General features: G+C 39.9%; 2 protein-coding genes across 2 annotated transcripts in view; both read left to right on the top strand.

The window, feature by feature from the left end:
* Positions 1–6,667: 6,667 nt before the first annotated feature.
* On the top strand, positions 6,668–17,696 carry LOC134841597 (titin homolog). Its single transcript, XM_063857629.1, has 5 exons — positions 6,668–11,420; positions 13,879–15,016; positions 15,240–15,554; positions 15,826–16,140; positions 16,420–17,696. The coding sequence occupies exons 1-5, from the start codon at positions 6,714–6,716 to the stop codon at positions 17,694–17,696; spliced, it is 7,752 nt and encodes a 2,583-aa protein (XP_063713699.1). The 5' UTR covers positions 6,668–6,713.
* A 905-nt stretch (positions 17,697–18,601) lies between these two features.
* LOC134841596 (titin-like) overlaps positions 18,602–26,348 on the top strand; it is a 39,859-nt gene continuing 32,112 nt past the window's right edge. Inside the window, exons 1-12 of the mRNA XM_063857628.1 lie at positions 18,602–18,788; positions 19,106–20,053; positions 20,338–20,667; positions 20,798–21,115; positions 21,258–21,593; positions 21,766–22,497; positions 22,754–23,089; positions 23,428–23,766; positions 24,054–24,392; positions 24,673–25,008; positions 25,340–25,675; positions 26,074–26,247. Of these exons, the coding sequence (XP_063713698.1) occupies positions 18,650–18,788; positions 19,106–20,053; positions 20,338–20,667; positions 20,798–21,115; positions 21,258–21,593; positions 21,766–22,497; positions 22,754–23,089; positions 23,428–23,766; positions 24,054–24,392; positions 24,673–25,008; positions 25,340–25,675; positions 26,074–26,247 (4,663 nt within the window). The 5' untranslated portion in view covers positions 18,602–18,649. The remainder of the gene's footprint in view (positions 18,789–19,105; positions 20,054–20,337; positions 20,668–20,797; positions 21,116–21,257; positions 21,594–21,765; positions 22,498–22,753; positions 23,090–23,427; positions 23,767–24,053; positions 24,393–24,672; positions 25,009–25,339; positions 25,676–26,073; positions 26,248–26,348) is intronic.

The raw sequence follows: 26,348 nt of genomic DNA, 5'->3' as shown, positions 1-26,348 counted from the left end.
CCACAGTGCCCTCTTTCGTGCCCCCTTTCTTCGCCAAAGAACTCTTGGACAGCGATGTGAGTATTGCAATGAGCTGAAAAATAGAGGTAATAATTTGAGTACATTGAAAAAAGTCTTTTAAAAGGGGAAAAGAACAGCAAGACAAGAATTTCAATGAGACTACTAAAGATTAGATTACTTGACATGATTGGCATCTGTTCAGCTCTGTCAATCTTTGTTAGGTCCCTGAGGGAGGCGATGTGGTGTTGGAGTGTGAGCTTGGCGGCATGCCTCACCCCGACATCAAGTGGTACAAGGACGGACAGCTCATCTTGCAGGGATCCAGAGTCACATACCACGAGACAGATGAGAGGGCGTTCCTCGTCCTCCACGACACCAGGCCCTTGGATGAAGACGACTATGCTTGTGTTGCCACAAACGCGGCCGGGGAAGCAATCTCTAACGCGTCTGTCTGTGTCCAGGGTAAACTCCTTGCATAGTTATTTCGTGAAAACTTTGATCGTTTTCAGTTCTTAAGTGCCCAAGACGTGTTCTTCCCAAAATCAAGTTTTCAAAATTATACTTATCAAATATATGTAAGAATTATTGAGATAGCATTGATGGAGCTGATGGTCTGAATCTATCTTTTTTAGGAATGTCGAGAGACCTTGAACCTCCGCACATCATGACGGATGCGGAGCCGATGTTCGTGGAAGCAGGAATGCCAGTCCAAATACCATGCATCCTCTCAGGACACCCACCCCCAATTGTGGAGTGGTTCTTAAATGAGGAGAATGTGGATGACCTCCCAGATGCTCAGCGAGCCTACCAAGACGGATCGCACTTGTTGATGATCCGATCTACGCTTTCTTGCCATGACGGTTATATCATGATCCGAGCGAGAAACATAGCAGGTTAGAATGGTCAACATTGTAGATTCAGTTATTTCTTTGAACTAAGCTGAAATTTTGTGGATTCGTGAGGATTATACTTCGGTGGCAAAATTTCAAAACTAAAAGGATGTTTGGGGCCGGACGAATTACTCTATTTTGCACAGTTATTGCATTACTTTTGGTAACATGTCGTTTAAAAACTTTTGGAATTGCTTATGGTTTTCATTAATAGGGGAAGCTACGCTGTACAAGGAGTTGGTTGTTGTGGGAAAAGATCCATCTATTTTTGACGAGTACGCCGAAGTGACCGACTCGAAGATAGTCATCACCGACAACGGGTCCGAGTGTTCCGAGGAGCACAATGACGACTACTGGAAGATTAAGATCTTCCCGGTGGAGAGTATTGACTTGTCTGGTCGCGAAGACCTCGGAACGTGGAATGTAGCCGTGCCCCGAATGAAGAAACCAAAGTTTCTGACGGAGGTCGGACTCGTGTCTACGAACCCGGGAAAAGTTGCCGTTTTCACAGTCAGCATTGACGGATCTCCTGAGCCGACTGTGGAATGGTTTTCAAATGGTAAACGACTTGTGCCTAATGGCACAACCATTGTGGAGAGAAATGAACCCAACGGAATGCACTCGTTGCATCTGTCAGGTGATCTCTTCTCGTCCGAAGTTCTCTGCGTAGCCAGGAACAAAGCGGGAGTTGCCACTTCTGTCGGCCGACTCAACGTTCTTCCTAGAAGAGCACCGCACCACCAGACTGCATATGACGCTTTTGATTCGCCACGAAAGCCGAGTAGTCTAAACTTGCCGAAAAAGACTTCAATGCTTAAATTATCCGACCGAAGAGAGCTCACAATGCCACCAAGATTTTTGGTGGAGACGCCTTACCTAAACAGAGTTGAGAAAGGACAACAAATTGTTCTACCCGCTAAAATATCCAAGACACCCAACACGAAAGTTGTGTGGTACCGAAACGGAAAGCGAATCAGAGACGACTACAAACACAGTACAGTGTATAGTGTACAAAGTGATCACCTGACGTGCAATTTGATCATTCGCGACGCAGATTTCTCAGACGCCGGAACCTACCTGTGCCGCGCGGTTAATCAGAACGGAGAATGCCACATGAAATCATCAGTGAAAGTGGACCCATCTCAAATAGATAATCGCTCCCGACCAAACTGGGGAAGCGAGCCGCCATCCACTCTTCGGGAACTGGGGACACCCGCAATCCCCAAAATCAATAAAGCGACGCCTATGCATCCTTACTTGGAGAAGAAACAAGTTCACTCTGAGATATCTTTCGAATCGACCGAAGATACCAGTGTTGTTTGGTACCAAGACGGTAAGCAGATTGGCGAAGATAGCCGAAAGCGAGTCACTCTTTCGGTTATTGATTCCGAACATAAATCGACACTCGACATTATGAATGTCACTGCTCACGATGAAGGCAAGTACAAAGTACAAGCACAGAACCCACGAGGAACTGTACAGTATGAGTCAACATTAAGTCTAAACAAATTCGAATACAAACCGAAGAAGGGAAGCGAACAGAACAAGAGCACTTATGTGCACAAAATTTACGAAGACACGCATATGATTGACAATGACTCCCCGAAAACTTCGAAACTTTTCTCGGAATTGAAGGTCATCCGACCGGCATCGAGAAAATCAGCTGTCAAACCAGAGCCAGTCACAACTGGCAGACCAGTAAAACTAGATGTCAGCCTGCAAAACATCCCCTCTGGATCTGAATTGATTTGGTACAAGGATGGAAGCCGAATTTACGAGGATAAGAGAAGAGTTTTCACTGTCACAGATTACGTCGGAGAGAACCGAACTTCTTCACTTTTCATCTCAAATGTTGAACCTGGCGACACCGGAGTCTGGACTTGCAAGGTTAAGCGACCCGGAGGCAATCCGCCAGTGCGACGATCGGCACACATTTCAGTTCCACCCATCATCAGAGACGCACATTTGATCAACCCTGAATTTAATCAGGTACCGAGGTACGTGAAGCATGTCACAGAGTATGGGTCAACGCAGTTTGACGTGCAACTTCATGCGCATCCAGAAACAAAATTGATTTGGTACAAAGATGGCCACGAAGTTAATGAAGACTTCAAAACCCGGTTCCACTACACTATTGACAACGAGTCAATCAACTCGACGCTTCATTTGAAAAATGTCTCAGTTGCAGATGAAGGTCAATATACGATCAAAGCAACGTCACCAGATGGAAAGATAATGGAGTATACAACAGAACTCAAGGTTACTGAATGGACTAGACCTTACGTAGCTCCTCTGATTGAAAACGCTCAACCTGTTGTCAAATCTTATACGAATCAGACGAGTCATATTGACTTCCAGATACGAGGAACTCCGGATACTAAAGTAGTCTGGTACAAGGATGGTAAGCGATTCAATGAAGACCACAAACGGAAGATCGTAATGAATGTCCACGAGGACAAAATAAACTCGAGTTTAATTATCTTTGATACTGACGAAACGGATACTGGAAGCTACACCGTAAGAGCAATTAACCAGGAAGGTGTTAGCGAATTAAGCAGCGAACTGAAAGTCACCGAATTTGCTAAAGAAATGAGACCTGTTGGCAAACCGAAGCGGGAAATTGTCTTGCCTCAATACACCAAAGCGCAGCTCGATGCGACTTTCGTTGCCCGAGATGACACCAAGATTGTTTGGTATAAGGGCGGGAAACCCGTGTACGAAGATTTCAGAAAGAAAGTAGTATTGGTCCAGCAAGATGAACATCTTCATAGCTCTCTAGTGATTGCGCAACCGACACCCGAAGATACTGGTGAATACGTTGCAAGAGCTGTTTCGGTAACGGGTGAGGAAGTTCATTTTACGAATGTGCTCCACATAAATGAAGAAACTTACCAGTTCCGAGAAGAGATCGCAGAGTCACAAGTTGTCACAGTAGCTGCACCGATTCAAGTAGTCGAGGTCCGCCCACCGACGATCGTTGAAGAGCCAGCCTGGCCTCTGCGAATAAACGAAGCGTCCACGCTACAGCTTACAGGAACTATCCAAGGCCCACGAGATACTAAATTCCAGTGGTACAGAAACGAACAGCCTATAGTCGAAGATGAGAGAACTTTGATTACTGATAGTCGAATCAATGACAACGTCATCACGACTCTTGTTGTTGAAAATGTCAAACCGGAAGATATAGGTGAGTACACTTTGAAGACTTGGAACGCTGTCGGTGAAGACCAAACCACTGGTCATATCAGTGTCACTGAGTGGACCAAGGAGTTGATGAAGCCTGTTTTTGTGGTGACAGTAGAACAAGAGCCAGAACGGACTCCAGAAAGACATACAGCTGTCATGGATGTCAGAATCCAGGCTCATCCAGACACCAAAGTCACGTGGTACAAAGACGGGAGAAACATCAATGAAGACAAAAGAGTTCATGCCACATATTCTGTCTTTGATAGACATTTAGTCTATACACTTTTAATTGACGATGTCTTAGTAACCGATGCCGGTCAGTATGTAGTCAAAGCGATCGGACCCGCGGGTGAAGTTGCCGAACACGTTTCAGAGCTGGTAGTATCTCCGGTGGACGAGGCTCCGACGCCTCCGCGATTCGTAGGAGAGAGTGAGATAAGAGTCGAAGCGAAACCAGGCGAAGTCGCTCAGTTCGATGCCCAAATCGAGGCAACAGCTGATACATGTGTGACTTGGTTTAAAGACGGCGTAGTGGTTGAAGAAGATTTCCGAAAGACGATCACAGTTGCCAATTTTGAAAGAACTAAAGTAGCGTGTCTCTCAATTGTAGATGTGTGCGTTGAAGATTCTGGGAAGTACTGTCTCAAAGCTGAGAATGATTTGGGATTCGCACTCTACACGGCCGAGCTCAGTGTTATTCCTGACGAGACTGAAGACAGCTTCAATTTTTACCTTGCACCCCAGATGCAGCAGCTTGACAATGATTGGGACTTGTCCAAGGAGTTCGTCGAAAACCGAGGAATGTCGGCAGTCGTATCGAGTCGGGAACCAAACACGGCAAAACTCATTGAAAAACATGTCTCGGATGTCCAAGGACGTTCGAGGAACCTAGAACAAGACTGGGATAACCTAGACTCCATCTTTGAAGCAGATAACGCTGAGCATTTTATAGCTGATTCCGTCCGATTTGAATCTGGATTGAACGAGAAGAGCATCCTAGAGAGATCCATTATGACAGGATTTGCTGACGAACGTCAAGATGATTGGGAGTTTGACAATGATTTAGATGACGTCGAACCCATATTTTTGGCAGCTCATGTAGAAATGGGTGACCAACTTTCAAACTTCTCGGTTGATGAAACCAAACAAAGCTTAGCTCTAGGAAATTTCACTGAATCAATGAGCAGTGATTTATCTCATTTAATGTACAACGTTGAAACCCATGAAATGCTAGGACAGACTTACAAAGAGGAAGTTTTCCTTGAAAATCTAAACGCGCCCATGTATCCAGAACAGCCAATGTTGAAAGCTCTTCCAGTTGACACATACGTTGACTGGCATGAAGGCAATCAAGGTGACTGGACATTTGCTGGTCAACAGCCAGATGTCTTTGAGACCGACGAACTTGGAATGTACCAATCAATCAACGAATCCAATACAGTTTCGACTGCAATGGGCGAAGATGCTTTCCAGAGTTGGGATCTTGCCGACGATAGTGACTCGGTTTTTATCCGAGACCAGACAGATATCTCGGATGTCTCAGAAACCTACTCGGCTCAGAAAACCGAGACAAACATTGTTGTTTCGGCGGGTGTGTCGAGAATGGATTATGTCGAATGGGATGAAACAAATTCTGACGACGGACAACACCAAGAGGTTTCACAAGGACTCCTGGACACCGAGAGACGCGCAGAGTCGCCGCCATCCGTAAAGGCTGAGCAGCTTACTCTATTCGGAATAAACGCTGACGATTCTATTCCAGTAATTGAGAAAGCCAATGAGTTATCCCCTTCGACTCCTCGTGAAAACTTCACAGAAGCAGAACACTATGAAGCTCCAATGGAAGTTTCTGTCTTTTCAGCAATCGAGCTCAATTACTCTCACGCCACGGAAGCAGTGGACGAGAAACTAGAATCTCTTTTGGAGGTTCAAGACACTCCTTTGGAATCAGTGATCGAATCGGTGGAAGAAAAACCACAGAAAATTACGGAAGAGTCAAACGTTTTTGCGACTGACGAGCAAATTGACGAAGAATACCTCGAAATGCACGTAGAAGATGATACAGAGGAAAAGGTGGATATGTTTACCGTATCAGATACAGTAAAGGACGTTTGTGACTCCAAGTTTGAAGAAAATCTGGCACCCGAAGTTGAGTTTGATTTAGACGTCGAAGAAACTCAAGCTGTGATGTCAGAATCTGCAGAGTTTGTGAATGTTGCAATGGAAACTGAGAAAGTGGAAGAAGATTCCCTCGAGACTCTTCACGTAAACATGTTAACCGAAGTCGCCGAGGACCAGAAGGCAGACCAAGTCGAAGAATTAATTGTGGAAGACGCGACAACTCCTGAGTTCCAACAAATTATGGAAGAATGTCAAACTACTGAGGAATTTAAAAACTCAGAGATTCAAATATCGCTCACAACAGAGGAGATTGAACGCGAAAGTGTTAATAAGTTTGAAGAGAGTGAAGAATCGAGCGTTGAGATCTCTCAGATAGATTCTGAGCTGCAAGAAAACGAATCGAAGATTTCTGAATGTATGTTGTCAGTCTCAAATGAATCCACTTCTGTTGAAGACGTGGACCAATTTGACTCCGAAGTCTCACAAGAGGTTTCTAGCTCAATTTTTGACTCTGAAATGAAATCACATGATAGTTTTGTCGCTGAAAATGAAACATGTTTGACCTTAGAAGCCATAGAAAAAGATGAGACATCTGAAATTGCCGCTGAATCAACTGAGGAAACAGATGTATCAGAAATCCCGTTTGAAGTGTCGTCTCACGAAACAGGTTTAATAGAGAACAAAGTTTTGGAAGTCGACGAGACTATCGCTAAAGAATACGTCCATGAAATAGCGGAAGAGATTGCTGACCAGCCAGGGAGTTCCGAAATTGCATCTGAAATGACTTCTCACAAGACAGAGTTAGCTGAAAACAAGGTTTCAGAATTTGACGAAACGGTTGAGAAAGAAGACGTTTCTGAACTTGCCGACGAGGTTGCTGATCAGCCAGAGAGTTCCGAAGTTGCATCTGAAATGACTTCTCACGAGATAGAGTTGGCTGAAAGCAAGGTGTCAGAATTTGACGAAACGATTGAGAAAGAAGACGTTTCTGAACTTGCCGACGAGGTCGCTGATCAGCCAGAGAGTTCCGAAGTTGCATCTGAAATGACTTCTCACGAGATAGAGTTGGCTGAAAACAAGGTGTCAGAATTTGACGAAACTGTTGAGAAAGAAGACGTTTCTGAACTTGCCGACGAGGTCGCTGATCAGCCAGAGAGTTCCGAAATTGCATCTGAAATGACTTCTCACGAGACAGAGTTAGTTGAAAACAAGGTATCAGAATTTGACGAAACGATTGAGAAAGAAGACGTTTCTGAACTTGCCGACGAGGTCGCTGATCAGCCAGAGAGTTCCGAAGTTGCATCTGAAATGACTTCTCACGAGATAGAGTTGGCTGAAAACAAGGTGTCAGAATTTGACGAAACTGTTGAGAAAGAAGACGTTTCTGAACTCGCCGACGAGGTCGCTGATCAGCCAGAGAGTTCCGAAGCTGCATCTGAAATGACTTCTCACGAGACAGAGTTAACTGAAAATAAGGTGTCCGAATTTGACGAAACAGTTGAGAAAGAAGACGTTTCTGAACTCGCCGATGAGGTCGCTGACCAGCCAGAAGTGTCTGAAATTGCGTCTGAAATGACTTCGCACGAGACAGATTTAGCTGAAAATCAAGCCGATATGGTGCTTGAAACAATATCTATCGGCTCTCTTGCAAGCACTGAAGATCTATCAAGTGAGAAAACGTCCGAGGAGACAGTTTTGAACGTTTTCGACCTTGCTGACTCAGATTTGAATGTGGTAACTGCCGTTGAAAAGGAAGAACAAAATGAGGAAGAGTTCATAGCGATAATGGGAGATTTGGTTCCTGTAGAATCGGAGCAAGATTTCGTTCCTGATGAATTTGCAATGAACGATTCCGAGCTGGCTGAAAATATTTGTAGTCAAACTAACGAAAATGTTGATCAAGACCAAGTATTAAGCTTAGAAGGTTTCACTGAAGATACCTCAAAAGTTTCAGAAGAGGCTCAACATTATGTTTTGGCTTCAGAGGAAACTAAGCTTCCGATCAGAAAAAGCGCCGAACTCCAAGTTTCTGAAACTTATGACTCCATTGGCGTGCAGTTTGAGATATCGGATGAGGCTGTAGAGTTTAAGCCCAAAGACGAAGATGAAGACGAGGAAATTGACGAAGAATTACAGCCTTCTAAGTCAAAGAAGGTCGAAACTCCAACAGGTTGGAAGCTACCAGATCTGACCAAATTAGACGGGGAAGATATTTATTTCGACGAAGATTTTTTGGGAGAGTTTGCTCTTGACTTTTCTCCTATCAATTGTGGCGTGGAGATAGAGCAAAGAGACTTCTGTGAAAGCGACAAGTTTGTCCCTCAAATCATCAAAAGCAAAGGTTTTCAAATATCTGAGCTCTACTCAAATCAAGATTTTGAGATTTCCGTTGAACAGGAAGACGAAACTAAAGTTCAAGTTGATGAAAATGAAGATGAGGAGGAAATTGACGAAGAAATTGAACCTTCTAAGACGAAAAAAGTGGAAACTCCTACCGTCTGGAAGTTGCCAGATCTAACTAAACTGGACGGCGAAGACATCTTTTTCGACGAAGGGGTTTTGGGCGAGTTTGCTTCAGACTTTGCCCCCATTTACTGCGTTGAAGTTACCGAACAGAAGGAGGTCTTTGAAGGCAAGAAGTTTGCACCTCAGATTATCAAAAGCAAAGAAATGCAAATTTCGGAATTGTACATGAAACAAGATTTCGACGTTGAAATTACAGAAGAAGATGAAACCGAAGTTGAAGTTGAGGTCGATGAGACCGTTGATGAAGTGGTCGAGTCAAAAACACTCGAAAAAGTAGAACTCAAAACCGACTGGGACCGAGTTAAGAGTCCCGAGTTGGTGAAGGCAGGAAGCGAGACTGAAGAAATTGATCTCGAGTCTTCAGAGTCACTGCAATCATTGGTACTTGAGGCTCCCAAGGAAGAGTTTGAGGACTTCAAAGACGTTGTGGGACCAGTAAATGTTACCGAATGGGAGATCTTGATGCAAACGGAACACAACGAGGCTGAACACAGTGGGTCTGAGCGAAGTTTTGATGACACCGAAGTCAATGAGTACGTATGCACCGTTTCTGCCGAAGAAGAACAAATTGAAGAGTTGCAGGGAGTCATCTCTGTCAAAGTTGAAGAGGATATCTTGAATGACATGGTCTCAGTCATTGTTGGACAAGCTGTCGACGATTTTGTACAGGAGAAACTGTACTCGATCGCAATCTCAGAAGAAAAAACCGAAGATGCGACCGACTTCCAGTTTGACGAAATCAAGTTCTCAGTTGATACTCGAGAAGCCATCGACGAACAAATGTACGAAGTTGTGTCAAAAACTGAGGAGAGTCGAGAAGAGTTCATGGAAGTTAAGGTTTCAGAACACGCTGAAACTTTGGAAAAAATGCAAATAGTCAAAATTGAAACCGAAGAGATCAAAGATGTTTCAGATACCGACAGCACTGGAAGTGAACTCATGCTAACAGTCAATGTTATTGAAGACCACGAGAGTGAAAAGTTCGAAATATCATCTGAAGATTCTTCGAACGTTCCTGAGAGCAAAGTGAACATCGGTATAGAGATTGACGAGGAAAAATACGAAGAGCTGGAAGAAACTGAACTGAAAGTGTTGGTCTCAGCTGAAGAGAAGCAATCTCAATTTGACATTTTGGTTTATAATGACGAAGAAAGTAAACCAGAAATGTCCAAAGTGCAAATCGAAACCAGTGAAGTTACAGAAAGCGAAGATATAGCTGAAATCTCGTGCATAGTCAAGGAGACTTCAGAAGAGAACGTCGTAATTGATTCGACCGAAATCATAGAATCCGAACATGTTAAGCATCACCGCGAGATGATCACAGAGGAATTCCAGGAAACGAGAGAGAACTTCAAGGAAACAGTTGAAGTTGATAGCGAAACTGAATCCATTATCAGCGAAGGATCTTCGACTGGTGAAAAATCGTCCTCGAGCGAAGCTGAGTTGGAACACTATCAAGTTATCGTTTCAGAGGAATCTCGAGCTGCTCTCGGCGAAACCGAAATCATTGTTGGCGAGGAACAGCAGAGAAATGATGTGATCAACGTCGAAGTTGGGTCTATAGAAGGCGAGGAATTGGGAACCGAGGAGATATCATTACATATAATAACAGACGAAACGGGCGAGCAGCCGAAACCGGGATCGATAGAAGTTTCAGTTCATCAAGAATCGTTTGATGAAGAGGTTTCGTTAGTATCAACAGAGACTGTCAATTACAGAATAACGGAAGCAAACGTGGATGTTTTGGAGCAGTTGGGAGCATCAACCGATCATTTTTTATTGCCAGCGCCGCTGATGGAATCGCCATCAGCGCCACACGCCTTGTCTACCGGGTTAACCAGCCAGCCTACAGTAAGCTCAGAAGTCTATCGGTCAGCGGAAGCAGCGACCAATCAGATTTTAGCTTGTCCCATGGAAGATCTCGTAGCGTCATCAGTCAGTTCCGAGAAGCTCGAGTGTTCACAAGCGAACACCTTAGCTTCTCAGGAGACATCCTTGACATTTGAACATGTCTGCGAACAGGACTCTACGACTGTTATGGGACACCCCGACTCGAACGACAAAGCCGAAGAAAAACTCAAATCGAATTCCTCTGCTCTCTTGCAATTGGCAACATCAAAGCAGGATTTCATCGAGGAGGCTTCTTCGGATTCCTTCGAGAGTTCAACTCTGGCAATCAGCGGCGATCTGGCAGCTCAAATCACAACCGAAACATCAGAAACATCTTCACAATTTGTAGCGAAATCTCAACGGGCACCGGAAGAGCAAATCGAAGCAGTCGTCATTCAATCAGAAACTGAAGTTGAAGAAAAAACTGAAATCAACGTTTCGGTCGACGAACACGATACTGTCGATGTCGAAATCGAAGCGGAAGAAGCGACGATTGAAATGACATTAGACGACAAGACTGAAGAAGTTTTGGATGTCGAAATGGAAGTTCAAGAAACTCAAGAAGATCAAATGCTTGAAATAGCAATTTCAGAACAGGAGGAAAACGTTTCCGACTTAAGTGTAAAACTTGACGAATCAGTTGCAGAAAATGTTTCGGCTGAGTTTGACGTAGTCGTGGATGATGTCACTTCAGACCAGGTGGAATCGACAGAAGTAGTCTTAGGACAGTCGGAGGAGGTTGCCATGACAACGCAAATCACGGTGGAAGAGAAAGGCGAGAGCAGTGATGACGTCATTGCCTTCGAGGTAAATTTGCAGTTCAATCTTGGGGTTTCGACTAGCAACTTGTTCAAGTTTTTATTCCTATTTCAAAATAATCTTCATAGATCAAATCGATTAAATTTATGCAATTTACGCTGTATTTGAAGATCAGAAGTCTTGTTCTCTAGTACTAATTCTTCCTATGGTTACGATTGCGATTAGCAGGCGTTATCAAATTGCAATGTAGACTTTTATGTTAACAATTAAGCTAACAAAATCCTTGAATCATTTCTAATGCTTATTTTTTAATGAATCCAAATTTCACATTTATTAGCTGTCTTGATCCACTGCTAATGTCTATGCCTGGGACAATGAAGGGCCTTTGATGGAATCCGGGCAGGATCTGTTTCTTTTTCCAAACTCAAAAAAAAGTTGTAGACCTATCCTATGTCACAGAGCGGATTTTTTTTGCGATTTAAGCGATTTCCACTATAATTTACAGTCGTTTTGATTTATTCCTTAAACCTGTAAATTTACCCACCCTGGTTTTTTTATAATTTTTTTTTTGTGAAAAATAAATATTTGGCGCAAAATGTTGCGGTTATTGTAGTTTGTGCTATTCGCAGAGGGTCTATGAAAGGCTATCCCGCCTGTGTAAGCATAGAAGATTTTGAGCGACGTTTTTTTTTGTGTGGCTCAAGACCGTTTTTTTGCGTCTTGTACTTTTTTGGGTGGTACCACTTTTGCAGCCTAAACGGGCCAGGTTGTGGTAGAATTGAAGCTAAACATCAAGTGAGTTGATCTTAACACGGCTGGAGATCGAATAAATGATCTGACGATCGCAAAGTGAACGTCTTATTACTATGCTAAGTGCCTCTAAATATTTAGGCTTATTCACTAATATTTCCTTTTTTAAGATGAAAAATGAATTTTTTCTTCTTTTATGCTTCTCGACATGGGGAGTAAAAGCTTTCAAAGCTTAATCAATTCGAAATTTTTTTTTCACAAAAATTTTGTTTTTGGTTCAATTGGTAACTACTCAAAAATTTTCTTTATTTCAATTGAAAATTTCATTCGTCCTACGTGGTTTCGGCTTATGTTGAATCTGCTTAGTCAAATTATTAGGCGTCGTTTGAAGGGCAAAAATTAATTGTGTTTGAAAAATTCAGTTCGGTTGTGGTGCAAAAGTTCAAAGTTTTAAAACTCAATCGCTCAAAGGTTTTAATGACGAAATTTCCTGACGACAAAGGTTTTTATGACGAGTTTTTATGACGACAATAATCGCTCAATTTTATTTTTCTGTTTTCTGCTCAACGATCGTCTACCTACTTATTGTCGGCTTGTGGCCGCTGGATAAATATTAAATGCGGATTTAATGCTGGTATTTGTGTTTGCGACTGTTTTTCCGAAATTCATTTATTAAAAAAAAATCTTTTTGAACGTTTTTTTTCGACTTAGTTGTTTCCGTCTCTGTTTAATAGCTTGCAATGCTCCACTTTGCCTCTTTATCTTATGTTGGTTTTAAATATACCAACTCCGGTTTGGTATAATTTAATTTTCTGTTTTTTTTGTTTTGTTGTTTACTCGGCTTGAACGTTTTTCGGTTTATACTTAATCGGCTTAGTAGCACTGTTTTGCATCGTTAGATGAGCGAAAGAAGTTTTGTATACCTGTAAATTCGTTGAGTAGGAAATGTAATGTTTTTTGAAGTTTCTTAAAACGTTTTTTTTTTTCAACGGGTGTCTGCTCAGAAATTGTCGGCTTTAATACCGCTTTGTTTCTATGCAGATGTAGCTTTCAATTTTTTTGCCTTAATTTTTTTAAGTGAACTTTCTTCAAGACAAAGACATTTAATTTACGATCAGCTAAGTGTATTATTACGAGCCTACTTTTTTCTAATCTAACTAGCAAATAAATGTGTTCATTAAAAGTGTTCACTTATTTGGAAATATCACTGTAGAATTGGAAATTGCATAGCATCTGTTCTCTGCTTTTTTGGCTACTTTTTTGGTTCTTATAAAATGTCCGTGGCTGAGTGGTTAGTATGACAGACTCTTAAATCTCTATGTCGCAGGTGCGAATCTCAGTCATAGCCGAGTTTTTTCTTATTCGAGGCTTATTTCTAATTTCTCTTATTGCATTTTATAGAGCTGCTTTTTGTCGTGTTCTCGCTACTGTTTGCGAAGCGAAGCTTTGCCTCTGTGTAACAATTTGGTAGATATAGCTTTTCTTGACATTTTCAAAGCTTTTTTTTCGACTTAGAGTCTGCTAGTTTGTCTTGCTATGTTTGTGTTGTATCGCAAGTGATGCCAAGCTCTGGTTTGCCTCTGTGTTAAACTTTTTCTTATGGCTTTCTTATCCTTGGCTGTCAGCTAGCTCTGTTATGTTTGTGTGGCATCGCAACTGGTGCGAAGTTCCTCTTTGCCTCTGTTTATTAAATATGTGGTATTACTTGTTCTGATTCAACATCTTGGGTTTTGTGAAACTTTTTTTCTTGCTTTAGGTTGAGAAGGTACATGACCGGGATGTAGTAAGTGAAGTTGAAAGTTCAGTAGAGGTCGTAGCAGAAACCACCCAGGTAGAACTAGAGGTCAGAACGACGGAAGAAGAATCGAGCTCCGAAGTGACGTTTTCTGTTCAAAATGAGGAAACCGGAGATCAAGTTTCGTTTGAAATAGTGGAAGAAAGTCGAGAAACAACTGTGAAATCTTCAGCCGATGAAATTGAAAGTGAAGTTTCTAATGAAGTGATCCAACAAGTTCAATTGCAGTCTGAGAGTTCTGCCGAGGTTGAGATTCTTGATGATTTCGAGGAACAACAAGAAATAGTTTACTCATCAGAGTTGAAGGTAGAGCAGGACGAAAGAGAATCTGTAGAACATGTAATAACAGACGTGGAAACAATTGAAACCAGTATTGATTTGATTGCATCGGGCAGAAACGCTTCCGTGGAACAAGAAAACTGTGTAAATGAGAAAGAAGTAATTTCGTCTGAAACTATTCTGACGAAACCTCATGATGTTGTGAGCGAAATAGTTTCTGATTCGATCGAGGAAGTGCAAGTTGACGGTAAAACTGAAATTGTGACGTCAGAGATAATCGAAGATTTCTCAGGTGACCAGCCAATCTCAAACATTTTGCAATCTGTAGTCGACGAAACGAAAAATGAGACTGTCGAAATTTCCTTGTCTTCTGAAACTGATAATGAGCAGCGAATTGAAATGCAGGTTGATGATAAATATGTTATTGAGTCTGAACAAATCGATGTGTTTGAAAAAGAATCTACGGAAGAGATCACCATCCACACAAAACAAGAAGAAGTTGTGAAACATGAGCTAGAAATTACTGAGGAAACAGAATCAAACAAAATCAGCATAGAGGTAGCCGCGGAAGAAAAAGAAACTGACATTGATGTTGCTTTGTCGGAATCGGAAGCTTCTCAGAGCGATGTCAACATTGAATTAGACATTCTAGAAAGCGACAAGAGTGAGGTAGACTTTTTAGTTGACACCACAGAAGATTCCGATTTCACTCAGACCTCAGAAGTCAAACTGAGCATCACACAAGAATCAGAAGATGCAGACATGTCAATGGAAATCAAGGAAGAGGACTTTGAAAACGCTGAAGAGCTATCAGTTGAGGGTAAGTGTTACTTCTATTAGTATTAGCTTATTCTTCTCAGTTCCTTTTATTTTGATATTTATAATCATATGAACTTGCTGGTCGTTTACTAAAATTAAAATGGTCACTGATATTAAATAAGCCTTGACAAAATTATTATAAATTATTAAATTTTAAGATATCTTTAACTATTAACAAAGCGGAGTAGCTAAAAAAAATCCCATCTTATTGGTTTACATTTTAGCGTCCACGCAAGAAATCAATCATGAACAGGAAACAAAAGAAGTGAACATCGAAATAACCGGCGATGATAAAGAAGATCAACTCGATTTTGCTTTATCAGAATCCGAAGCATCTCAAAGTGATGTCAACATTGACTTAAACATCGAAGAAAGTGACAAGAGCGAAGTAGATTTTGTAGTTGATACCACAGAAGATTCCGAGTTCACTCAGACATCTGAGATCAAACTGAGCATCACGCAAGAGACAGACGATGCCGATATGTCGATGGAAATTAAGGAGGAGAAAGTTGAAAATGTCGAAGAGCTATCAGTTGAAGGTAACTTTTACTTTCACTTGCTCTACTGATTTTCTATTTAGTTTAGTTAATTTTTTTTCGTTCTCGCAATTCCTTGTCGTTTTGAATAATTTATTTATATAAACCTAATGTTTGATCATAATTTTCAATTAAAATCTCGCGTTGAAAATGCCATGACAAAAATTACCAGCCGTTACTAAGTTAAGATGCTTCAAATTAAAAACTTTTAAACTTAAATCGTACAATTTCGATAAAGGTTTTTTTAAAGTCGTTTCATTTGTTAAAATTTTAGCGTCCACCCAAGAAATCACTCAAGAACAGGAATCAAAGGAAGTGAACATCGAAATAACTGGCGATGATAAAGAAGATCAACTAGATTTTGCTTTATCAGAATCCGAAGCATCTCAGAGTGATGTCAACATTGACTTGAACAGCGAAGAAAGTGACAAGAGCGAAGTAGACTTTGTAGTTGATACCACAGAGGATTCCGAGTTCACTCAGACATCTGAGATCAAACTGAGCATCACGCAAGAGACAGAAGATGCCGATATGTCGATGGAAATTAAGGAGGAGAATGTTGAAAATGTCGAAAAGCTATCAGTTGAAGGTAACTTTTACTTTCACTTGCTCTACTGATTTTCTATTTAGTTCAGTTAGTTTTTTTTTCGTTCTCGCAATTCCTGGTCGTTTTGAATAATTTATTTATATAAACCTGTTGTTTGATCATAGTTTTAAATTAAAGTCTGGCGTTGAAAATGTCTTGACAAAAATTACCAGCCGTTACTAAGTTAAGATGCTTTAAACTTAAAACTTTAAACTTTTAAACTTAAATCGTACAATTTCGATTAGGTTTTTTTTAAAGTCGTTTTATTTTTTAAAATTTTAGCGTTCACACAAGAAATCACTCAAGAACAGGAATCAAAGGAAGTGAACATCGAAATAACTGGAGATGATAAAGAAGATCAAATCGATATTGCTTTGTCAGAATCCGAAGCATCTCAGAGTGATGTGAACATTGAATTGGACATCGAAGAAAGTGACAAGAGTGAAGTTGAGTTCGTACTTGACACCACAGAGGATTCCGAGGTCCACCAGTCTTCTGAGTTCAAACTGAGCATTGAACAAGAATCTGATGAGAGTGATTTAAGTTTCAATGTTAAGCAAGAGGACGTTGAGTTCGAAGTGGCATCGGTGATCAAAGATGAACTTGCTTCTGACCAGTTAGTTGCTCTCGAGGAAACTAAAGATGATGTTGTTACTTCAGAGGTTCTAGAATCATTCACAGATGACCAGATTGTTACTAACGTTACGGAGACCGTTATCGAAGAACAATCGAAAGAAACTGTTATAGTCGAAACTTCAGAGACTGACGATGTTCAAGTTCAATTTGAAATGGAAAGCACTGACAATGAAGTAGCTTTTTCATTGGACGTCAAAGAATATGAAAGTGAAGTTACTTCAAGTGAAACGGCTCTGATTGCTTCTACTCAGGAGCAAGAAGAGATAGACAGTGACAGTATCCAAAAGCCTGTAGAAAAGCAAACGGAATCAGTCGAAGTTTCTATTGACACTTTAGAAGAATCAAGTTCCGAAGTTGTTGCGAGCAAAATTGTTGAGTCCGTTTTGGAAGTCGATAGCAGCGAAACAGTTCTAGCCGAATTGATGGAAGATGTGAATGTTGACGTTTCCTTTGATATTGAAGCAGATGAGAAAAATATACTTACTTCTGAAAGTATCGAAGTCTTCGAGAGGGAAACCTTGACATCGACAACGGAGCATTTCAAACAGGAAGAGTTTGCTGTGAAACAAGAAGAAATAAGTTCCGACTCAGTAGCTGAAAAATTCAGCATCGAGGTGAATTCAGAGGAAAAAGCAGAAAATGATATTGATGTTGCTTTGTCAGAATCCGAACGTTCTCAGAGCGATGTCAACATTGAATTGGACATTGTTGAAAGTGACAAGAGTGAAGTTGATTTTGTAATTGACACCACAGAGGATTCCGAGTTCAATCAGAGTTCCGAGGTCAAACTTAGCATCACACAAGAATCAGAAGATAACGATATTTCAATGGAGGTCAAGGAAGAGAATGTTGAAAATGTCGAACAGTTGTCTGTGGAAGGTAAGAAATCATTTTTTTGTTTCTTTCTTACAATGAACTCATAACAAAAATTTTTTGAATTCAAAATACGATTATACATTAGAAAATAACAGTACAATCAGCGCAGTTACTGCAAATACTGCGTTGAAAAAGTTAGTTTTCAATTGGCCTAGTGTATTCAAATGTTTGTTGCTTGATTTTGGCTACAATTTGATACTTTTATTTTTCCCCAATGTAATGACATGTGAAGTAAGAGGTGATGCTAATTATGTTTAACTAACAACTGTTTTAAAATGTTTAACTCTCGCATACATTATTTTAATTTCAGCGGTTGAGCAAGAAGAGTTCGCGGTAAAAGAAGAAGAGTCTACTATCGAACAGGAGTCTAAGCAAATTGAAATTGCCATCACTGCAGAAGAAAACGTGGAAAGCGACTTGGACATTGCTCTGTCTGAGTCTGATGCATCTCAGACTCAAGAGGAAATTCAGCTTGATCTTGAGAATGACAATGAAGTCGACTTTGTAGTCGACACTACAGACGAGTCAGAGGTCCATGAGACTACGGAGGTCAAATTGAGTATCACACAGGAGACAGAAGATGCTGATGTTTCTTTGGAGATCAAGGAAGAGAATGTTGAAAATGTTGAAATTTCGTTAGAAGGTTAGTTTTGACAAAATTAGCAATTCCCATTTTTCTATAGACGAGGTTTTTTTTAAATCTGGCCCTGAGAATAAAAGATTTGGATGTATCACGCTGTTTTTTTTTCACTCCTGAAGTTTCATTTGAACTTTTCTTGTAACTTTCTTGTCATCTTGTAATTTGAAGTTTTTTTTTTACTATTTTGGTCCAGCTACATCCCAAGAAACGACACAAGAGCAAGAGACAAATGAAGTAAATATCGAAATCACTGGCGATGAAAAAGAAGAAAATGCTTTTGATGTTACCTTGTCAGAGTCAGATGCTAGCCAAACCGAGGCTGAAATAGCTTTAGACGTTGAACAACGCAGTGACAGTGAAATGGACTTCGTTGTCGAAACAACTGAAGATTTTGATGACGCAAAAACTTCAGAGGTCAAACTGACAATCGAGCAGGAGACCGAAGATGCAGATTTGGTTGTTAGTTTCCAGGAAGAAGATAAAGAATCTACACGTGAAGGTTTGTACCTCATGATGCTTTGTTTTTCGTGAGCGTATTGGTAAAAAGTTATATCCACGTGGGAAAAATAGCTTGCTGTCGCTAAGTTTGTCGGTGTATACCATTGCTAAGAGATCAATCATACGGAATATTATTAGTCAATATAGGTCCACGGGTTGAACCATATAGTAAATGGAGAAAAATATAATCCAGCAAAATTCGTTTTTGGTTGAAGCATCAAAAAAATATTTGGAATGTAATCAATGACCCCTAAATGCTGGCGTTTTTCGGATAAAGCTAGTACCTGTAGAAGCAAGCAAAAGACTCTGCATTTTTAGTGAGAGAAGAGGTCGTTGAATTTAACGAAGAAGAAACTGTGCCAGATCAAACTTTGCTCATCAAGGAATCAGTCACAGAAACCGCATCTTCTGAAGTCATCGAAACATATACTGAAGAAGAGCAAATCCAGACTAATGTTACCGAGTCTACTGAGGAATCTATTTCGAAGGAAGCTGTAGAAATCGCACAATTGGAGAGCGAACAAATTGATGTTCAGTTCGAATTTGAGTCGACCAGTGATGACGTTGTTTTGTCGGTAGATGTTGCTGAGTACGAGAAAGAAGAGACTTCTAGCCAGAAAGTTCTGATCAGTGCTGTGGAAGAGGAAAGCGAATTTTCCGGAGAAACTGTTGAGACCACTAAAGTTGACGAATCTGCTTCTGCTGAGATCACAACTGACGTTCTAGAATCTTCTGTTGATGAGGTTGTTACAAGCCTTGTTACTGAATCTGAAACCGAAGATGTAATCAAGGAGACAACTCAACTTGAGATCAGCACAGAGGAAAATGTCGACATTTCTGTTGAAATTGAAGACAAAGAAAGAAACATTAGCGTTTCCGAAACCGTGGAAGCATCTGAGAAGGAAACAAGTGTTTCTACAACGGAATTCTTCAAAGAAGAAAATTTTGTTGTGAAACAAGATGAAACTGTGTCAGAATCAGAGGGAGAAAAACTTAACATCGAAATAGCTGCTGAGGAAAAAGAAAGTGATATTGATGTTGCTTTGTCGGAATCTGAAGCTTCTTCAAGCGATGTCAACGTCGCATTGGACATTCTGGAAAGCGACAAGAGTGAAATTGACTTCGTTGTTGATACCACAGAGGAATCCGAGGTCAACCAGGCATCTGAGGTCAAACTAAGTATTACACAGGAGACAGAAGATGTCGATATGTCGATGGAAATAAAGGAGGAGAATGTTGAAAATGTCGAAGAATTGTCTGTGGAAGGTAGGAAACTACTTTGTTTGTTGAGTTTTTGGTTAACCGTATGAGTATTAAAAGTTAATAGAGTTCACGAACTAATACTAGCCTGAAAAAAAATAGATTTCAATTTCATATGATTGTTCAGCTCTTGCTGGTTGTTATAGGCTTTTATTTGACGCCTCGTATAATGTATTGCTTGATATAGAAGCCTGTATTCAAAAAGATGATTCATGTTGAACCTTGCACACAGATTTTCAATGCTAATAAACCGTTATCTAGTCGGCCATAATTGTTTTGCTTACTTCCAGCCGTTGAGCAAGAAGAGTTCGCGGTCAAAGAAGAAGAGTCTACTATCGAACTGGAGTCTAAGCAAATTGAAATCGCTATCACTGCAGAAGAAAAGGCGGAAAGTGATCTAGACATTGCTCTGTCGGAGTCTGATGCATCTCAGACTAAAGATGAAATTCAGCTTGATCTTGAGAGTGAAGTGGACTTTGTAGTCGACACTGAAGAAACGTCTGAGTCTAATGAGACCACGGAGGTCAAATTGAGTATCACACAGGAGACAGAAGATGCTAATCTCTCAATGGAATTCAAGGAAGAAAATGTTGAAAATATTGAGCAATTATCTGTAGAAGGTTCGTTTCTCTAGATTTGATTATTAGAGTTTTGATTTACTGGAAAGAGCATTTCGATGTCAAATAATTAATTTAAATGATTTTTATTTTGGACTACTAACGTGTTTTATGCATTTTATTGTAATTTTAGCTACCTCGCAAGAAACTACACACGAGCAGGAGACGCAGCAAGTTAACATTGAAATAACTCAAGACGAGAAAGAAGAGGATGCCTTTGATGTTACTCTATCGGAATCAGATGCAACCCAAATTGAGGCAGAAGTTGCTCTGGATGTTGAACAGGGTAGTGGCAGTGAATTAGACTTCGTTGTTGACACAACTGAAGAATCAACAGAATCAAAAACTTCAGAGGTGAAGATGACAATCGAGCAAGAGGCCGAAGATGCAGATGTTGTCATTGGATTCCAAGAAGAGAATGTGGAAGCGACTCAAGAGTTATCTATTAAAGGTGCGTTTTTCATTCAGTTCAAATCTTTTGATTTCATCGATTCTGCAAATTTTCTTATCTTGTACCTAATCATCTCAATCGTGCTAAATAAAATGTGTGCCATAACAAGTTATTGATTTCCAATTGCATCGCTGGGTTTCAGAGTCCAAGTCTGAGGAAGAGTTGATCATTAACGAAGATGTTTCTACTTCCCATGAGACGAATCAGTTTGATATCGCTGTTGCGGCAGATGAAAAAGAAGAAGACTTAGAAGTGGCTTTCTCAGAATCTGACGCTTCTCAGAGCCAAGAGGACATCCAGTTACAACTGGACGAAAGCGACAAGAGCGAAATTGATTTTTCAGTAGTCGCTACTGAAGAAACAGAGCACAGCGAGACTTCAGGCATCAAAATGAGCATCAATCAGGAAAGCGAAGATGCAGATGTCGTGATTGGTGTCCGAGAAGTTAGCGAGATTTCCGAACGAACCACAATTGAAGGTAAGCTACTTACTATGCTAATTTGATTTTATTTAGTGAGTTAACTGTTCTTTGATGAAGCATAATTGATTGGGTTTGTCGTGGGAGTTTTTGCTATATTTTTGCTAGTTTTCTGAGTTTTTCTGAGTTGCATTTTTTTTGTTTGCAATATTCAATACGATTAACATTTCAGCGACGCTAAACGAAAATGCAGATGTCAACGAAGAAGAACTGAATTCCGATTCTTTTTCAAAAATAGAAGCTTCGGCTCAAGAGGAACAAACGACAATCGCATCAAACGAATCTGAGGTAGCTTCTGATAAAATAAACGAGGTCGTTACTGATGACCAATTGGAAGCTAACGAAGATGCAGTTGAAACTCTGGAATCTGTAGACATCATTGCGACAACTGAATCCGAAATATCGCAAACCTCGTTTGACACTGTTGTCGAAGCCGTCGAAATTGAAACCTCGATGAAAGATGAAATCAACGTTGATTTCAGCACCGAGCAAGAAACAAAAGATATTTCGGGATCAATTACCCTGCAGATTCATGAAAACACATCTGAAACTGAGCTCGAGGTTCTCAAAAACAATCAGCTCGAATCGGTAAATCTTGAAACATCTTCACATGAAGTTGAAACTGAACACATGAGCATTGAGATCGGTACCGAAGAAAAAGCAGATAGTGATTTGGATATCGCATTATCAGAGTCAGATGCTTCTCAGACTCAAGAAGACATTCAGCTGGACCTCGAAAGCGACAAGAGTGAAGTAGACTTTGTAGTTGACACCACAGAGGATTCCGAGTTCGCTCAGACATCTGAGGTCAAGCTGAGCATCACACAAGAGACAGAAGATAGCGAAATTTCAATGGAAATCAAGGAAGAGAATGTAGAAAACGTCGAAGAATTGTCTGTAGAAGGTAAGAAAATTTTTGAATTTGTTTGAGTTTTTGAACATTTCTGTTACTATAACAAAAATAACATGCAAAGAGTTAAACTTAGAGTTAAAAATAATTACAGCAATCAGATGCACTATATTGTATGAAAACTCTGACTTGACAAAAAATGAAACTGTGGGATAATTAGTTGAATTAATGTTTTGTCAACGTTCAGGGTTTGATGTCTTAACAAATTTTACTCTTCTATATTGTTTCAAAAATTTATCCAAATTTTCAGCTGTCGAACAAGAAGAATTCACGGTAAAGGAAGAAGAATCCGCTCTCGAAGATGAGTCTAAAATTGAAGTTGCTATCACTGCAGAGGAAAAAGCGGAAAGTGATATAGATATAGCTCTTTCAGAAACAGACGTATCTTATACTCAAGAGCAAATTCAGGTGGATCTCGAAAGTGATAAGAGTGAAATTGATTTTGTAGTTGACATAAATGAAGACTCTGAAGTCAATCGGTCCTCAGAAGTAAAACTGAGCATACGCCAGGATTCCGAGGACAAGGATATTGCCATTGGGTTTGAAGAAGAAAGACTTGATGCTGTTGAACAAATCTCAGTTGAAGGTAAACTAAGCTTGATTTCATATCTCTGAAAAAATCAAGTTGAATTTTTAATGTTTTGCTAATTGCCGAAAAAAAAATTAAATTGTCGATCAACGACGCGAATCAGCATTTACTGTTATGAAATTGATATCAACAGTTTTTCATTCTTGCATGGAAAACGACGCTAATTTTAAAAGAAACTTTTTTCATATGTAAACAACGAAACGAACTGAACTGATGAACTTTTTCTGATCGCAGAATGGGGATAATATATTTAAAGTGGATATGTAATATGTGAAGTAGAGATAATATATTTTCGGATAACACATTTTGAATTATTCAATTATCGGACATTTCAGCTGGAGAGCAAGAAGAGCTTGTGATAAAAGAGGATGAATCATCTGTTGAAAATGAATCAAAGCAAATTGAAATAGCAATTTCTGCTGACGAAAAGGCAGGAAGTGACCTAGACATTGATCTGTCAGAGTCAAACGCGTCTCAATTTGATGAAGAATTTCAGCTGGATATCGAAAGTGACAAAAGCGAAATTGACTTTGTCGTTGACACTACTGAGGATTCAGAGGTCAATAAAACTTCAGAGGTCAAGCTAAGCATAAGACAGGAGTCTGAGGACGCCGATGTTGCCATCGGGTTTGAAGAAGAAAACGTAGAAAATTTCCAGAAAATTAACATCGAAGGTAAGTTTATCAGTATTAAATGTGATAAAATTGATATATCAACAGTTTTTGCATTCTTGCATGGAAAACGTGAAAAATAGATATCATTTCCTCTTACCATTGATCGATATTTTTTGCACACTTTAAGGTAATAAATAAAAGCTCAAATTTTTTTGCTTCTGATGATCTTTTGGTACTATCTAAATTCGAGTGTTAAATTCTTCAAAAGTTACTCAGCCTCTTCAGCAAAATTAATCAAACTGTTTCCGATTTTGTGGTTTCTATGTTAAAACCTACATTTAATTTAGCTGGAGGAAAGGAGGAGTTTCTTATCAAAGATGAAGAAACTTCTACGGAACAGGGATCGAATCAAATCGACGTAACAATCACTGGCGAGGAAAAAGCGGAAAGTGATCAAGACATTGCTCTGTCAGAGTCAGACGCATCTGAAACTCGTGAAGAAGTTCAGCTGGACATTGAGAGTGACAAAAGTGAAGTTGAATTTGTCGTTGACACCACTGAGGATTCAGATGTCAATAAAACTTTAGAGGTCAAACTGAGCATTCGACAGGAATCTGAAGAAGCCGATGTTGCCATCGGGATCGAAGAAGAAAATGTTGAAAATATTCAGAAAATCAGCATCGAAGGTTAGGTTTTAAATAGCATTTAATGTGATAAACCTCGTGTTTCAACGTTTTCTCATTTTTACATGGAACTCATGAAAAAAATGGATTGCACGTTTTCCCACACATCATTGATGTTTTTTTTTTCAAATGAAAGCGTAGCTAAAATAATTTTACGGTTTTGATGATGTCACACAAAATCTAAACTTGTTTGTAAAATGTGTTAAAGCGACACAAAAAATTTGACATCTTCAGGTAATAATTTGCTAACCGTTTTTTTTTATCGTAAAGTCTGAATTTTCAGCTGGAGGAGAGGAGGAGTTTGCTATCAAAGATGAAGAGTCTTCGATGGAGCAGGAACCTAAGCTAATTGACGTAACAATCACTGGCGAGGAAAAAGTTGAAAGTGATTTGGTCATTGCTCTGTCAGAGTCGGACGCTTCTCAGAGTCAAGAAGATATCCAGATTGAATTGGAGAGTGACAAAAGCGAAGTGGAAGTTGTTTTTGATTCGACTGAAGAACTCGATGAAAAGAAAACTTCGGAGTTCAAAGTCTCGATTGAGCAAGAGAGCCAAGATGCAGAGTTTGTCGTTGGGGTTGCAGAGCAATCAGAGAGCTACGAACAGGTTTCCGTCGAAGGTAAATTGACCAGATTTTTGAAAATAACCAATATGTTTTTTTGAGGAACTAAGATGTTATGCATTAAATTCCGAGAAACAGAAGTCATTTAAATTCCTGTTTATATAACCTTGAGATCATATTTACCCTTATCCTGACATTATTTTGGTAAATAACGACTTATCTCAAAAACTGTGGAAGTGTTTTTGATAAATTCTAAAAGCGTGATTTGTTTTTGCTATTCTTCAGCTATCGAAGAAACGCGCGGAATATAATCAACAAAATTCTTTTTTTTGTGTCTATTTTTCGATAATCATATTTAAAAAGGAAAGATCCGAATTTTATGTTTCAGCTTCCGAAGTCCAGCAACTGGATGTCGAGAAGGAAGGAGCATCTGTCGAATTTGAGGCTCAAGAAATTGACATTGCCATCACTGCCGACGAAAAAGCAGAAAGTGATTTGGACATCGCTCTGTCTGAATCTGACGCATCCCAGGCTGAGGAGGACATCAAGCTAGAACTAGAAAGTGACAAAAGTGACGCGGACTTCGTCGTCGACACCACAGAAGATTCAGAGGTCAACCAGTCCTCGGAGGTCAAACTGAGCATTACACAGGAGACTGAAGACGCGGATGTCGTCATTGGATTCGAAGAAGAAAATCAAGAGGTCAAAGAACTGTCGGTTGCAGGTAGGTTTTCTTTATAATAGTATTTTTAAGCTAGCGGGTAGCAAGGTTTATCAAATCGAAACATAAACTTTTTTCAGATAAAGAACTTGTTTTAGAAAATCACTGAATCATTTGATAGCTTAGCTCATAATCAGCTCCATCAATCATGTTCCAAAGTATTCTCCGCTCTCTACATTTTTTTTTTCTCAACTTATGGTAGAAGCATCTAGAAGTCCAAAGAATTATCATGTTTGTTTTTTGAATCCCGTAACAGAAAAGATCATTTTGAAGAAAGTGATTAGAATTCTTTCTTTAAATGTGCACAATTAGGGAGAATAACTGTAGCTCTAGAAAAACAATTACAATTGACAAAAATTAATGCCCTTATAAACGCTAAATATTGTAAATCTATGTTGTAGAAGTGGACGAAAATGAGTCAGCTGTTGTTGACGAAGAGTCTGCCACTTATGAAGATGGCAGTCAGATTGAAGTGCAGCTGACGTCTGAAGAGAAAGACTCCCTTCTTGCTGCTGAGGTTCAAATGGTCGAAGTGGACGAGACAGAACAAGAGTCATTCAGTTTAGAAGTTGAAGGTTAGTTAATTCTATTAGGCCTCACAAATGTGCACATCTGCATTTTTTTAAAATAGCTAAAAGTTGTAACGAAAAAGATTGTAACTGGTCTTTCTCTTTTC

This window comes from Symsagittifera roscoffensis, chromosome 3 (assembly GCF_963678635.1).
Source record: "Symsagittifera roscoffensis chromosome 3, txSymRosc1.1, whole genome shotgun sequence".
NCBI lineage: Eukaryota > Metazoa > Xenacoelomorpha > Acoela > Convolutidae > Symsagittifera > Symsagittifera roscoffensis.
The sequence above is the reverse complement of the archived record's forward strand: the minus strand, read 5'-3'. Positions and strand labels throughout refer to the sequence as shown.

Coding starts and splice junctions, on each gene's coding strand:
- LOC134841597 (XM_063857629.1), top strand. CDS start 6,714: ATGAAATCACATGATAGTTTTGTCGCTGAAAATGAAACATGTTTGACC. Junction 11,421..13,878: donor ATGACGTCATTGCCTTCGAG/GTAAATTTGCAG, acceptor TTCTTGCTTTAG/GTTGAGAAGGTACATGACCG. Junction 15,017..15,239: donor TGAAGAGCTATCAGTTGAGG/GTAAGTGTTACT, acceptor TTTACATTTTAG/CGTCCACGCAAGAAATCAAT.